At 37.8% G+C, this 14,284-nt stretch overlaps 1 protein-coding gene across 11 annotated transcripts in view; it reads right to left on the minus strand.

Annotated features, from left to right (window-relative positions):
- LOC115217392 (ral GTPase-activating protein subunit alpha-1) overlaps nucleotides 1–14,284 on the minus strand; it is a 288,611-nt gene that overhangs the window by 22,908 nt on the left and 251,419 nt on the right. For 10 of the 11 annotated variants that reach the window (XM_036507627.1, XM_036507628.1, XM_036507625.1 and 7 more), the window contains one exon: nucleotides 2,209–2,238. The exons of the other annotated variant lie outside the window; for it this stretch is intronic. In XM_036507627.1, coding sequence (XP_036363520.1) covers nucleotides 2,209–2,238 — 30 coding nt within the window. The remainder of the gene's footprint in view (nucleotides 1–2,208; nucleotides 2,239–14,284) is intronic. 11 annotated transcript variants of the gene reach the window in all.

A 14,284-nucleotide genomic window follows, 5' to 3' on the forward strand; every position in this document is an offset into this window, starting at 1 on the left:
TGGCCATACTGGATCAATGCCTTGAAGGGTTTTAGTCAAACAAAATGACACCAGGACTTATTTTTTTTAGGCCTGGTACTTATTCTATCAGTCACTTTTGTCAAACTGCTAAGTTACAGGCACATAAACACACCAAAACCAGTTGTCAAGTAATCGTAGGGGACAAACGAAAAAACCAAAGACACACACACATAGCTATATACATATATACAACAGGCTTCCTTCAGTTTTCGTCTACCAAATCCACTCACAAGGCTTTGGTTGGCCCAAAGACACTTGCCCAAAGTGCCACGCAGTAGGACTGAACTCAGAACCATGTAGTTGGGAAACAAGCTTCTTACTACACAACCATATATATATATATATATATATATATATCAATGAATATCAGTGCATGTATATGTATACACACATTTAAATATGTATATATATATATATATATCATTTATGATTATGAGTGTTGGGTAATGATCAAAACAGTACAACTACAAACACAAGTGGCTGAAATGGGGCTCCTGTGAAGGATCTCTGGAGAAAAGTTACTCAACAGGGTGTGTAGCTTGGAAATCAGGGAATTTTTCTAGGTCAAGTAGCTACAGATTTTTCAAGCCAAGACAACCAGCAGAAGACCTAGAGACAAACCAAGAACGACAAGACAGGATAGTTTCATTTAGTCATGCTTGGGAATCCAACCAGAAAGTCTAATGATGGTTGCTTCTAATAGGACCCTATGGAGGAAGATACTTCAAGACTCTACTTCCATGACTTGCCCAGAAAAGAAGGATGAAAATGAACCCCCACCAACTACTTAATCTGTGCACACCTTTCAATGCCATGTATGCTATAAGGTATGCAAATCTAATGGAGGACTCAAAAGACATTTTAAAATCCACAAAGATCATAATTTAACTGCAGTTCTTGGTGGTCCAAATCAGATACGCATCTTACGTGGATGTCTTTTTAATATATTGCCTGGTTTAAAAAGCCACATCAGATGCTATGATGCATCTAAGGTGTAAATACAAATGGTGGTCAGACTCTGCATAAGGAGTAGACAACCACCATATATATATATATATATATATATATAATTTTTAGAAAAACATAAATCTGGAGAAGTACACTAAGAAGTAGAGCAGTCTATATATCTTTTTAAATATATATACACACACACACATATATGGCCAGTGAAGGCACATGGCTCAGTGGTTAGAGTGTCGAGCTTACGATCGTGAGGTTGTGAGTTCGAATCCCGGACCAGGCTGCATGTTGTGTTCTTGAGCAAGAAACTGTAATTCATGTTGCTCCAGTTCACTCAGCTGTAGAAATGAGTTGCTACGTCACAGGTGCCAAGCTGTATCAACCTTTGCCTTCCCTTGGATAACACTGGTGGCATGGAGAGGGAAGGCCGGTATACATGGGTGGCTACTGGTCTTCCATAAACAACTTTGCCTGGACTTGTGTCTGGAAGGGTAACTTTCTAGGTGCAATCCCATGGTCAGTCATGACCAAAGGGGGTCTCAGCATATATATGGCCAAGTGACTTGATGGGTACATGATGTTGACAGGCCACAAAAATGGTGAAACACCCACCACTCCCGAATGGAACTGAAGGTGAGTTACCTTCAATCCCATTTGGGAGTGATGAGCACCTAAAGATGAGTTACCAAAATGAGACTGAAGGTGAGCCAACACCTGGTGCTATTGCATCCACCAGAAAATACACAAAACATATACATTAAGTATATGTAATTGATAATCAGTGTGTGTGTATAATTATTTGCAGGATTCAACAGAATCAAGATTTTTTTATTCTTTCAACTGGTACTGAGATGTGAGAGTCAATATACATTCTATACTCTTTGTGTGAAAAGTCCTAAATGTTAAATTTTAATTTAATTTTTAATTCACCTGAAGAAAACAGATTTTTTGCATGATGTAATTGATTTATTCATCAATAAAAAAAATATATCTGAAACAGCTGTAATCAACCTCAGCCCATTTGTGTTATTTCATATATATATATATATATAATATATATATATATATATATATATAAATATCTTTAGGGAGAAAGAGAGAAACAAAAGAGAGAAAGAAATAAAGAGAAAGCCTGAAGAAAAATAAGAGACAAGCCAAAAATCATCAAAGAACAAGAAAGAAATTCCTTTCCACAATTTCAAATGTTTTTTCTTTTTTATAGCCTACCTGGCAAACAAGAACAGTCAGCATCCGTTTCTATGTTAATTCCACAGCAACACAGGTAAGCAAGCAGGAGAATAAACAAGATGTTAGTAAAAGAGTGTTATCTTTAGTTGGCAGTAGATAATAGCAAAACAGGTTTTGTCATCAGTTCTTAAAATTTTTTTTTTAGTTTCCACTCACTAAAATTTTATATTTTTACACAAGCAAAATGTAGTTGAAATCTCATTTTACATCAATGATGATTATTATACAGGATTTCCAAGAAGCAAATCTTGTAACATTGTTTTAGAGAAGAATCCGGTGTTTCAGTTGAATATATCAATAAAAATAAATAAAACAGACAGACCAGCAAAATCACCTTGATAATACAACCTTCTGTCTAAAAAAAAAAATGAAAGGATACATTGAACATTTTTTAGACCTGACACAGCCTATCCTTGTCAAGTCTGACCAAAGCTGGTTTCATCTAAAAGACAGGCAAAAAGGAAGAGAAGAATTGATCCTAGTATATCATTGATAATTTATTATTGATTTCAAAAGGATAAAAAGCAAAGTTGACTTAAGCAGGAGTTGAACTCAAGAGCATAGAGATCTGGAGCCCTTGCCACAAAGTGATCAATCTGGCACTCTACTGACTCAACCAATTGGCCACTTTCATTTAGTTCAGGGGTTCTCAACCATTTTTTATCAATGGACCCTTTTGATTACTATTTCATTCTGATAGACCTCCCCACTCCCCATAGCCAATCAATGTTTAAAAACTAGTTTTATAGAAACTTCTTTTGAAATTCCTATTTTGTTTTTCCACCCATTAACTTGTGTAGGTTGGACAATGTAAAATGTCAGAGAAAAAAAAAACAATCAATTTCTTGCAATACATACAAATATATTCATCTAAAGCAAATTTTTTTCAGGAACCTTAAAATACCATTGTGGATCCCCAATTTACTATTTTGTAGTATGGACCCCAAAAATCTCATATGGATCCCAGTTGAGAACTACTGATGGACTATACCTGAAGACAAAAAAGTCTTGCATGTTATGAAAAGCTCATATCCCACAACCCAACTAAAAATCTCCCAATGCACTCTACATATACAGAGCCCCTAAGACAATGGTTCTAAACCAGGGTCCATATAAGATTTTGTTAAAATTTATCTGCAATAAATCAGTTATACTTCTACAATACACAAAATGTTTTAACAATGTTTTTATACAATCCCTAATGATATTTAGTTACAAAGATATAACATGACTTTTTAAACATTGAATAGCTAGGAGGGTCCATCTGAGTAAAATAGAAATCAAAGGGGTCCATAGGTAACAAATGGTTGAAAACCACTGCTCAAGAAAATGTGAGATAATTTTCTTTCAACAGTTGAACTCAAAGTAGATAAGGCTATAAATAAAAGCATATAGATATCTTCTAACCAAAGGGTTATTCAATCCAACATTAACACATTATTTATATAGCTTAAGGTGGTGAGCAAACAGATTCACTAGCATACCAAGCAAAAGGCTTAGCAGTATATCATGAGTTCAAGTTCTGTTGAGGTTGACTTGGCCTTTAATCTTTTCAGGGTTGATAAAATAAGTACCAGTTAAACACTGGGGTCAATGTGATTGGCTTACCCCTCACCAAAATTGATGGCTTTGTGCCAAAATTTAAAATCGCTTTTTTATATAGCTTTATCTACTTTGAGTTCAACCATTAAAAATAAATTGCTTGTGTGTGTGTGTGAGAGAGCACAAGCACACATGTTTGTCCTCCACCCCAGCCCACTACTCAACTATTGGTACCAGTTTGTTTACCCCCCCCCCCATAACTTAGAGTTTGGCAAAATGAGGCCTGTTCCAGACTTAAAAGAGTAAATATGGTTAATAAAATAAACTAAGCTTTCTGCATCTTGTCCTAAATTTTTAATTCTAAAATAATTTTTGAAAGCTTTCCTTGTGAAGAGCAAAAGCCATTTTTTGTTTGGTCTCCAGTGAACCATAAAATCAAATCAAATAGAGAACTGCTGCTTTAATCCTTTAGTTAGCATATTTCTTTGTTTCAGTTAATTTTGAAAATAACAAAGAATTTAGTGAGAGAACTTTGACATTATTAAATTGATGTTTGAAACATAAAATTAACATGAAATCATGATGGAAGGTTTTAATTTAGTTCGTTTTTGTAATTGTTTAGCAAAATTGTTGATGGGAATTCATGTGTTGACACAAATTTTGTTGTCTTGAGAGAGTTATTATGCCAATAACACACACACACACACACACAGAGGTTCAGTTTGATTTCTTTGTTGTTAGTCAATTAGATGCAGGCATGACTGTATGGTAAGAAGCTTGCTTCCCAACCACATGGTTCCGAGTTCAGTCCCACTGTGTTACACCTTTGGCAAGTGTCTACTATAGCCACAGGCCAACCAAAGCTTTGTGAATAGATTTCGCAGATGGTAACTGAAAGAACCCTGTCGTGTGTGTGTGTGTGCGCGCGCGTGTGTGTGTGTGTATGTGTGAGTGTGATTGTTCCCCATTACCACTTGATAAGTGGTAGCAATGTGTTTACATCCCTATAACTTAGCAGTTCAGCAAAAAGAAACTAATAGAATAAGTACTAGGCTTCAAAAATAAGTCCTAGGGTCAATTTGTTCAACTAAAACCCTTCAAGGCAGTGCCCCAGCATGAAAACAGTCAAATGACTGAAACAAGTAAAAGATAAAAAAAACACTAACTAATCAATCATTTGCTTACTGTTGCTCGTTAAACAATCAATCAATCAATCAATTGTTTGTTAACCAAAATTCTGTTTGCGACATTTTCAGTAACTTAGTGACTTCCTCTTTGTGGAGAGGAAGTTATTAACTCACTGAAAAGATAACAAATGGCAATTGATTGTTTAACTAGTACATTGAACAAACGATCAATTAGTTAATTGATAAGATATTTCACAAATTGACCAACAGAAAAGAAGTGAAACTGAACCTGTGTGTGAGTTATTATCACTGGCACGGTGACTCTCCCAAGACAGCAACAAAGTTTTAATTTGGATCATATTAAAACAGGAAATTTGTATCATATATATTCCTTTACTGCCCACAAGGGGCTAAACATAGAGGGGATAAACAAGGACAGACAAAGGGATTAAGTCGATTAGATCGCCCCCCCCCCCCAGTGCATAACTGGTAGTTTATTGACTCTGAAAGGATGAAAGGCAAACTCAACCTCGGAAATCAAGCAGGTTGTATTGAAATGGTTAATGCTTCTGATGCAACCACTCCATCTACATTCTGAACTCCAATCTCTTTGGTTGTGGTTGGGCAAGGTTGGGTGGGGGTTTGGGGAGGTGGTACAAATTACTTTAATGTTTATCCTCTTTCTCTCTAAGGTGGATAGAATACAGAATTAGTTAACAGTAGTTTACTGGTATTGATTCCATTGACTATATCCCCCCACGCAAACACACACTTTTTCCCCTTCTCCACATCGTATGCTTTGTATCTGATCAAAAGAAATCGATAGTAACCAGCCACACACACACACACACACACACACACACACACACACACACATGCACACTCAACAACCAGTGTTAAAAAAAAAAAATCAGCAAAGCAAAGCAAAATGGCAGCTGTAAGGAAAAAAAGGCAGGAGAGGAAGAAAGATGAATGGATGAAAGGGTGTGATGGAAATATAGATAGGCTAGGGCCTTTGATCTAATTATACACCCCCTCCCTCCCCCTCTTCATCATCTTTTGTTTTGTTTTGTTTTTTATTGCCTCTCTCTGTGTGATTGTGTATGGTATGTATTTCTCTGTTGCACTGGCAAGAGGGGGGGAGTAAGGAGTAGATAGTTCACTGAGGGCATGTGAACTCATTAAACTTTCTCTCCCTCTTTCATTGCAGAAGGAGAGAGAGAGAGAGAGAGAGAGGGGAGAGAGAATGTGGGACTTATACTTGTCCCCCCCCCATCACCACACTCTGCTGCCAGCACCAACTGGAATGTGGAAAATCTAGAGCTAAGGAAGAGCTTCTATATAGTCAGTCACAAGAACTAGAAATAGCAGCCAAATCTCCCTCTGTACTAACAGAGACAGAAAGAACTGGACATAGACAGAATGTGGGGTTTGTGCTTGCAGAGAACCACCACAAGAGAAATACAAAAGATCTGAAACCAATAAAGGAGCCAATGTAGTTGTTTAACCTGCTGGAAATAGCAGCTAAATCTCCTTCTAATAACACTTTTTTGTCTTTAAAACAAAGGACATGATGTGGCCTAAGGTTGGAATAGTCAAGAATGGAATGCTTTTGATTAAATATAGATCTACTCTATAGGATGGAACTGGGGCTAAACAATTACAACAACAACATATAGGCACAGGAGTGGCTGTGTGGTAAGTAGCTTGCTCACCAACCACATGGTTCCGGGTTCAGTCCCACTGCATGGGCAAGTGTTTTTTTACTATAGCCTCGGACTGACCAAAGCCTTGTGAGTGGATTTGGTAGAATGGAAACTGAAAGAAACCCATCATATGTGTATATATGTGTGTGTGTGTGTGTGTATTCCGCCCCCCCAACATCGCTTGATAACCGATGTTTGTGTGTTTATGTCCCCGTAACTTAACGGTTCGGCAAAAGATCCCAATAGAATAAGTACTAAGCTTACAAAGAATAAGTCCTGGGTTTGATTTGCTCGACTAAAGGCGGTGCTCCGGCATGGCCGCAGTCAAATGACTGAAACAAGTAAAAGAATAAAGGTCTTCATAACATCAAGAGGTCTTCCCCAGAGTGAGAACCATCTCAACAGTGGCAAAAGCTTAGCCATTTGTCACTGGAACCCTTAATTCATTCTTAACACTTTACTTACTTTCCTAGCACCTGCTCCTGCCAGGATCCCAATCTGTCAGCCCCATTGGCATGGCAATACCTACCGAGCCACTTTCACTATCATCGCCATTACTGGCAACACTACTATTACTACCACAACTATCACAATCCACCACCACTGCTGCTGCTGCCACCACCACAACCACTGCTGCTACCACTGCTAATATCACCGATTTTCTTTCCCCCCCTACCACTATAACTACTATTACTATCATCCTCACACCATCACCACTGCAGCCATAACATAACACAATACTCATCACCATCATTGCAGCCATCAACACCAACACCACCACAACTATCAATACCATCATTATTGCTACCACTACTGCAACCACCACCACCACCACCACTACAACCACCACCCCTCTGCCTTCATTAGCACCAACACCATTATGTTACACCACCATCTCTGCCATCATCACAACCACCAACACCACTTCCATCACCGCCACCAACACCACTTCCATCACCGCCACCACCACCATCATCATCATCACTACTGTGAACTCTGTGTCAACATGGAGACATATTCCTGTGACAGGTTCCATCCAATATAGCATCCATTCATCCATCCGTCCAGCCATCCATTCTCTCTTCAGACCCTTCCTGTCCCCCAGCTCAAACCCTGGGACTGAACCAGATGTTGGCAACAAGCCTAATCCTTCCATATCTCCACCCCACAACCACCTCATCATCATAACAACCCCACCAGATACTGTTGTTATCCCAACCTCCACCCCAAACGGTAACTTTTCTTTCAGGGTGGCAGTGAATGAATGAATCAATCAATGAATAGCACAGGGGCAGGGGAGATGATGACAATGACGACGAGGAATATAGAGAACCTAAGTGAGAAGAGAAATGTAAGAGTGAGGGATCAACATTGTGGTTATATACAATAGAAGTTGATCTGAAGGAAATTTAGCTGTTATTTCTAGCAAGACAAGCATAGAAAATTCCTTATGGTGGTGGTGGTGGCAGCAGCTTAGGGTCATTTGAGTGGAGTGAAAGGAAGATGTATGTAAGTAAAATACAGACCCCTTAATAGCTGGTGGGGGAGACTTGAACAGTGTGTTCCTTAGAAAGAACAGCCATGTAAAGAACAAGGTTAGCAGGAAAAGATTGACAAAACTACTTCACCCTTTTTTTTTTGTGGATTTTTCTAACCCTTTAGCCTTCAAACTACTCTGTCAAATGTTGTTATATTTCTGGATGGCCATTTTTTTTTATCTTGTGAAATAAACACATGCACTATATATTTGCTCTTCACTTGTTTATTATCATCGTTCTTATGATTATGACTACTGTCTGGAAATCTTTAATCACACACCTGTGACCTCTTCAGCAGCTCTCCATCTCACATGTCTCCTATTGTTTTGAATTAATCATCCATTATCTCGTACCTTCAGGATTTGAATGTGATTAATAATGCTTTTATTTTTAGAATGACATTGTCGAGTAAGTGTGAGAGGCTCAACCTGGTCAGTTTTAACATAAAACTGGTGGGATATTCAGGCCAGATAAAGAACTAAACAACATCAGGGGTCTTACCCTCCCATCAAATGGTAACTACCATCATAGGAAGATGAGATTTTCAGAGTAGGCATACCTTAACTTACGTTAGTAATTGGTTTAAAGGACAGAGAAAAAAAACATTTTTGAAAATTTATTTGCTTATATCTGTTTTAATAAATAGTTTATCTTCTATCTTTTACTTGTTTCAGTCATTTAACTATGGCAATGTCTCGAAGGGTTTTAGTTAAACAAATCAACCCTAGGACTTTTTTTTTAACCCTGGTACTTATTCTATTAGTCTCTTTTGCCAAACCAAGGTTACAGATATAAACAAACCAGCATTGTCATCAAGCAGTGGTAGGGAACAAAAATATGCAAACACACACACACACACATATCAGCAATGTAACTATGTACATGGTGTTGGTGATTTTTTTCCCTTCTTTGGGCTTTTCCATTCCTCCTTTCCAACAAAAGAGTTATGTTTGAAATGTGTATTGACTATATATAGGACAATTCTTTCAGTTTCCATTTACTAAATCCACTCATGAGGCTTTGGTCAGCTCAAGGCTATAGCAGAAAACACTTGACCACGATGCCACACAGTGGGACTGAACCCAGAACCATATGGCTGAGAAGCAAGCTTCTTACCACACATGCCTGTGATACATATTTTCACATGTATTTTCTTTGGTTTTCCACTTCAGTATTGGCTTTTAGATGTTTTCTTAATGATTAACAGGTAGAGAGTGAGGTAGGGAGGGATATGGAGAGAAAATAGTTGAAGAGAATGAAGGAAAAGGGAGGTGGTATGAGTGATAGAAACAGTAAATTGTGGATAGAAAGAGAGAGAGAGAGAGAGAGAGAGAGAGAGAGAAAATAAATAATAAAAATTTGAGGAGAGAGGGAGAGAGAATTAGAGAGGGGGAGAGAGAATGAGAGAAGATGAGGGAGAGAGTGGTGATGAGAGAAAAAAAAGATGATGATGAGGGAGAGAGACGTGAAGGAAATAGAGAGCCAAAGGAAGAAAGTGATGAAGAAGAGTAGAGAAGAAACAGAAGAGTGGGAGCAGTCAGGAGCAAGTGGTATAGCTGTAGGTGTAAGGAGGAGTATTGTATAACTGTTGAGCGTTTCACTGGCATGAAGTGCTCAGCCTCAAGGCTTCATGCATAAAAGAAGGGACATTACAAGAACACCATCATCATCTCTCCATATCCCTCTCTACCTTGCTTTCTACCTGCCCATCTCCCCCTCTCTCAGGTACATAGTTTGTAACCTAAAGAAAGGCAGTATTGCTATTACAAGCACATTTCAACTTATGCCCATTTCACACAGTCTTTTTCAACTTTACATTAGTCTCAATGACCATATTTAAAAGCATCATAGCCAACAGAGTGCCAGTTCTACAAGCAAGTCAAACACAGTGTCCATCATTGGTTTATTCACACCCAAAAAGGGATAGATGAACATACTTCATGTTACCTCACTCTGCTTGCCTACTTCTTTGACACCCTCCTTTCTAACTTTAAAACATTTCCTTTTTTTTTTATCCATCCCCTCATCTCCTTCCCATACAATTTTGCAAACTACCCATCCACTCACTTCTACTCACCTTGTGCCTTGTGGGTGTCACCTGGGCACCTCATCGGCATTATCTATCTCCTGCAATCCCACCCATCCATCCATTTTCTCATAGTTTAATCCTCTTGTCCCCTAGCATGAAGCTGACTCACCCACCTCCTCCAGGGTTTGTAATCTTGGCAATCTCAATAGTGTAAGTGGCACTCAAAAATAAAAGAAACCCTTCTCCCAGAACACAGCGTGAAGTGGTTGGCATTAGGAAGGGCATCCAGCCACAGAAACTCTGCTGAATCAGATAATGGAACACGATGCAGTCCTTGGTCTCATTAGACCATGACAAACAGCCAGCAACGGAGGGAGCATGAATGGTAAATGATGATGACAATTCTTTTTTATTCTCCATCTTCCACCACCTTATTTTGCTCTTCATTCACTTTGGATTCACAGAATTTTTTTTATATATTATTAATACAAGTACATTCAACTCACTCTCTCTTTCTCTTTCGCTCATTCCCACTACAACCATCATCTCAACAGAATGGAAAAGAATTGTGTGTGTGTGGTGGGGGGGGGTGATGAGGATAGAGAGGTAAAACACAAATTACTCTCCTTCCATCTGCCTAGCAAATTGAATTCTCTTAATTACTAGTGCGGCTATTGTTGCTGATGTTATTGTTGTTGTCATTGTAATTAATAACATTGCTATCGCATTTTTTTCTTCTTTTTCACCTTTTTGATGTTGGCTAATATTGCTTATATATTGTTCCTTGCTCTTGCTGCTATCACTGGTTGTTGTTGTTATTATTATTATTATTATTATTGTTGTTGTTGTTGTTGTTACTGCTGTTGTTATTGTTTCTCTTTTTTTCCCCTAATATTGTTTATTGTGTTTGCTGTTGTTGCTACTATTAGTGTTGTTGTTGTAGTTACTAATGCTGGCACTACTATTGCTGTTATTGTTATATCTGTTGTTGTTGTTGTTGCTGATGTTCTTTTTCTAATATTATTGTATTTATTGTAGTTGCTGATAATGCTGTTTGCGGTGGTGGTGGTAGTGGTGGTGGTGGTGGTGAGTCACTACTGCTTTGGTAAATTGGAAATCATTAATACTGAAATTAAGAAATAATTATAACTACTGTCATTGTAATTAATGTGGTAGTCAATTATTATTGCGATAGTTGTAGCTATTTCATCATCATCATCGTTTAACGTCCACTTTCCATGGGTTGAACGATTTGACTGAGGTCTGGTGAACCAGATGGCTGCACCAGACTCCAATCTGATCTGGCCGAATTTCTACAACTGGATGCCCTACCTAACACCAACCACTCCGAGAGTGTAGTGGGTGCTTTTACATGCCACCAGCACGAGGGCCAGTCAGGTGGTACTGGCAACGGCCACACTCAAATGGTGCTTTTTATGTGTCACCTGCATAAGAGCCAGTCCAGCGGCACGGGCAACGGCCACACTCAAATGGTGCTTTTTATGTGTCACCTGCATAAGAGCCAGTCCAGCAGCACGGGCAACGACATTATAATTATTATTAGTAGTAGTAGTAGTAGTATTATTAAGGTGGCAAGCTGGCAGAAGTGCTAGCATACCAGACAAAATAATTAGCAACATTTCATCTGTCTTCAAATGCCATGGAAGTCAACTTTGCCTTTCATCCTTTCAGGGTCAATAAAATATGTACCAGTTGAGTACTGGGATCGATGTAATCAACTTATCCCTCCCAAAAAATTTCAGGCCTCCCAAAAAATTTCAAGGGTTCCAGTTGATCTGATCAACAGACCAGCCTGCTCATGAAATTAACATGTAAGTGGCTGAGCATTCCACAAACATGCATAACCTTAAAGTAGTTCTCAGGGAGATTCAGCATGATGCAGGGTGTGACAATATTGGCCCTTTGATTCACAGGTACAACTCATTCTTTACCAGCTGAGTGAACTGGTGCAATGTGAGATAAAGTGTCTTGCTCAAGGACATAATGCACTTCCAGGAATCATACTTATGACCTTACAATCATGAGCCAAAATACCCTAACCACTAAGCTACACGCCTTCACATATATGCAATAATCCCTTAACTATCATGGGTGTGACATTCCAAAACCACCCGCAATAGGTGAAAATCCACAAAAGTTGAAACAGTACTGTACTGTATATTTTTTTTAAATTATTTTTATAATTTGTATGTATTTATTTTATTATAAATGCAAAATAACACGACAGAGGAATCAACATAAGCCTAAATAATAAACCATGATATGGCAAAAGATTATTGTATGTATATATATATATATATAAAGGGGGTTTGTATGATTGTGTATAGAGGGATATATATTATTCAAAGAAATTCCAACTCTGTTTTTTATGTTTTATTCATATTCTTTATAATGTTAATGTAGAATATAGAATATATAGTATAAATAGTATATATAGTAAAATGAAATGAAGTATTGATTGTCTTATTGAATAGATGAAATATTGAATATCAAATATTAAGGGACTAGTATACTTTCTTGCATTAAAGCAGTCTTCAAGGTCCCAGATTGTGACAGGAGTGTTTTAATTGTATATATATATATATATATTAATGATTTGTAGGCACATGGTATTTCATTATGCAACCATAATATGCCACAGAGTATATTAAGCATTTTTATAAGTCAATACCATATGCTATTGTGTTAGAAGTACTCTTAAATCACGTGTTAAGGTCATCTCTTCATATTTTCAGTAGAAATTATAGCGTTGGCTATAATTTCTATAGAAAATCTGTAGAGATGACCGTAACATGTAATATATATATTGTTGTGAAAGGATTCCGACCACCTCACAAGTGACTAAGGGTGGACTGATTATTTGTTATAAAACAAAGAACTGTGAACGATTGGCAATTTGGGTTGATAAGCAGTTCACTGTGAGCCATGGTAGACAGAGGTGAATCTTGTGTAATAAGTAATAGTAGTGCATTGTGTAAATATGATGATAGAGATTTCTGGTTTTTGGTTAATGCTGTTGCTTTCTAACATTATTTTTGATTGATAATATAGCTTAACCCCAGATCAATCCTCATTAAGTAGGTCAAAGATCAAAAGTAATCCAGTCATTTCTTATTCAGACACTATATAATCTACCATTACTGTCAGCCAGTTTAAGAAAGCAAAATATGACTTAAGGGGAAATTTGGCTGTTATTTCTAACAGGCCAAGTGATCACACAGAGGTTTCATCCTTTTTGTTGTTGTTGTTGTTGTTTTTGTTGCTTAGCCTAGTGTAAGCTTTAACTGAACAGACCTGTGATCAAAGGCATTCCCACCATGACGATCCTGTCTTTTCCTTATTCTAAGGTAGTGAGGTATGATTTGAGGGAGAATTAGCAACTTTTCCTAGCATACCAAGAAACAACAAAAAGACTTCCTCATTGGTTTGTTTTTATGTTCCCATTGACCCTAACAATATTGTTCATGTTACTACTGGTGTTATTGTTGCTAATATTGTTAAGATTATTACTCTTTTACTTGTTTCAGTCATTTGACTGTGGCCATGCTGGAGCACTGCCTTTAGTCGAGCAAATCGACCCCAGGACTTATTCTTTGTAAGCCTAGTACTTATTCTATCAGTCTCTCTTGCTGAACTGCTAAGTTATGGGGACATAAACACACCAGCATCAGTTGTCAAGCGATGTTGGGTGGACAAACACAGACATACAAACATATACACACACATATATATATATACATATATACGACGGGCTTCTTTCAGTTTCCGTCTACCAAATCCACTCACAAGGCTTTGGTCGACCCGAGGCTAGAGTAGAAGACACTTGCCCAAGGTGCCACACAGTGGTACTGAACCAGGAACCATGTGGTTGATAAACAAGCTACTTTATTTGATAAAATTTGTCATCATAGACAGTAGATAAACAAGCCACTTACCACACAGCTACTCCTACACCTATTATTATTGTTGAGATTATTATTATTAATATTATTATTATTATTATTATTAAGGTGGCAAGCTGGCAAAATACTTAGCAGCATTTCATCTGTCTTGATGCTCTGAGTTCAAATTCTGCCACGGCCAACTTTGCCT

The sequence above is a fragment of the Octopus sinensis genome, linkage group LG11 (genome assembly GCF_006345805.1).
Source record: "Octopus sinensis linkage group LG11, ASM634580v1, whole genome shotgun sequence".
In the NCBI taxonomy this organism is placed as follows: Eukaryota; Metazoa; Mollusca; class Cephalopoda; order Octopoda; family Octopodidae; genus Octopus; species Octopus sinensis.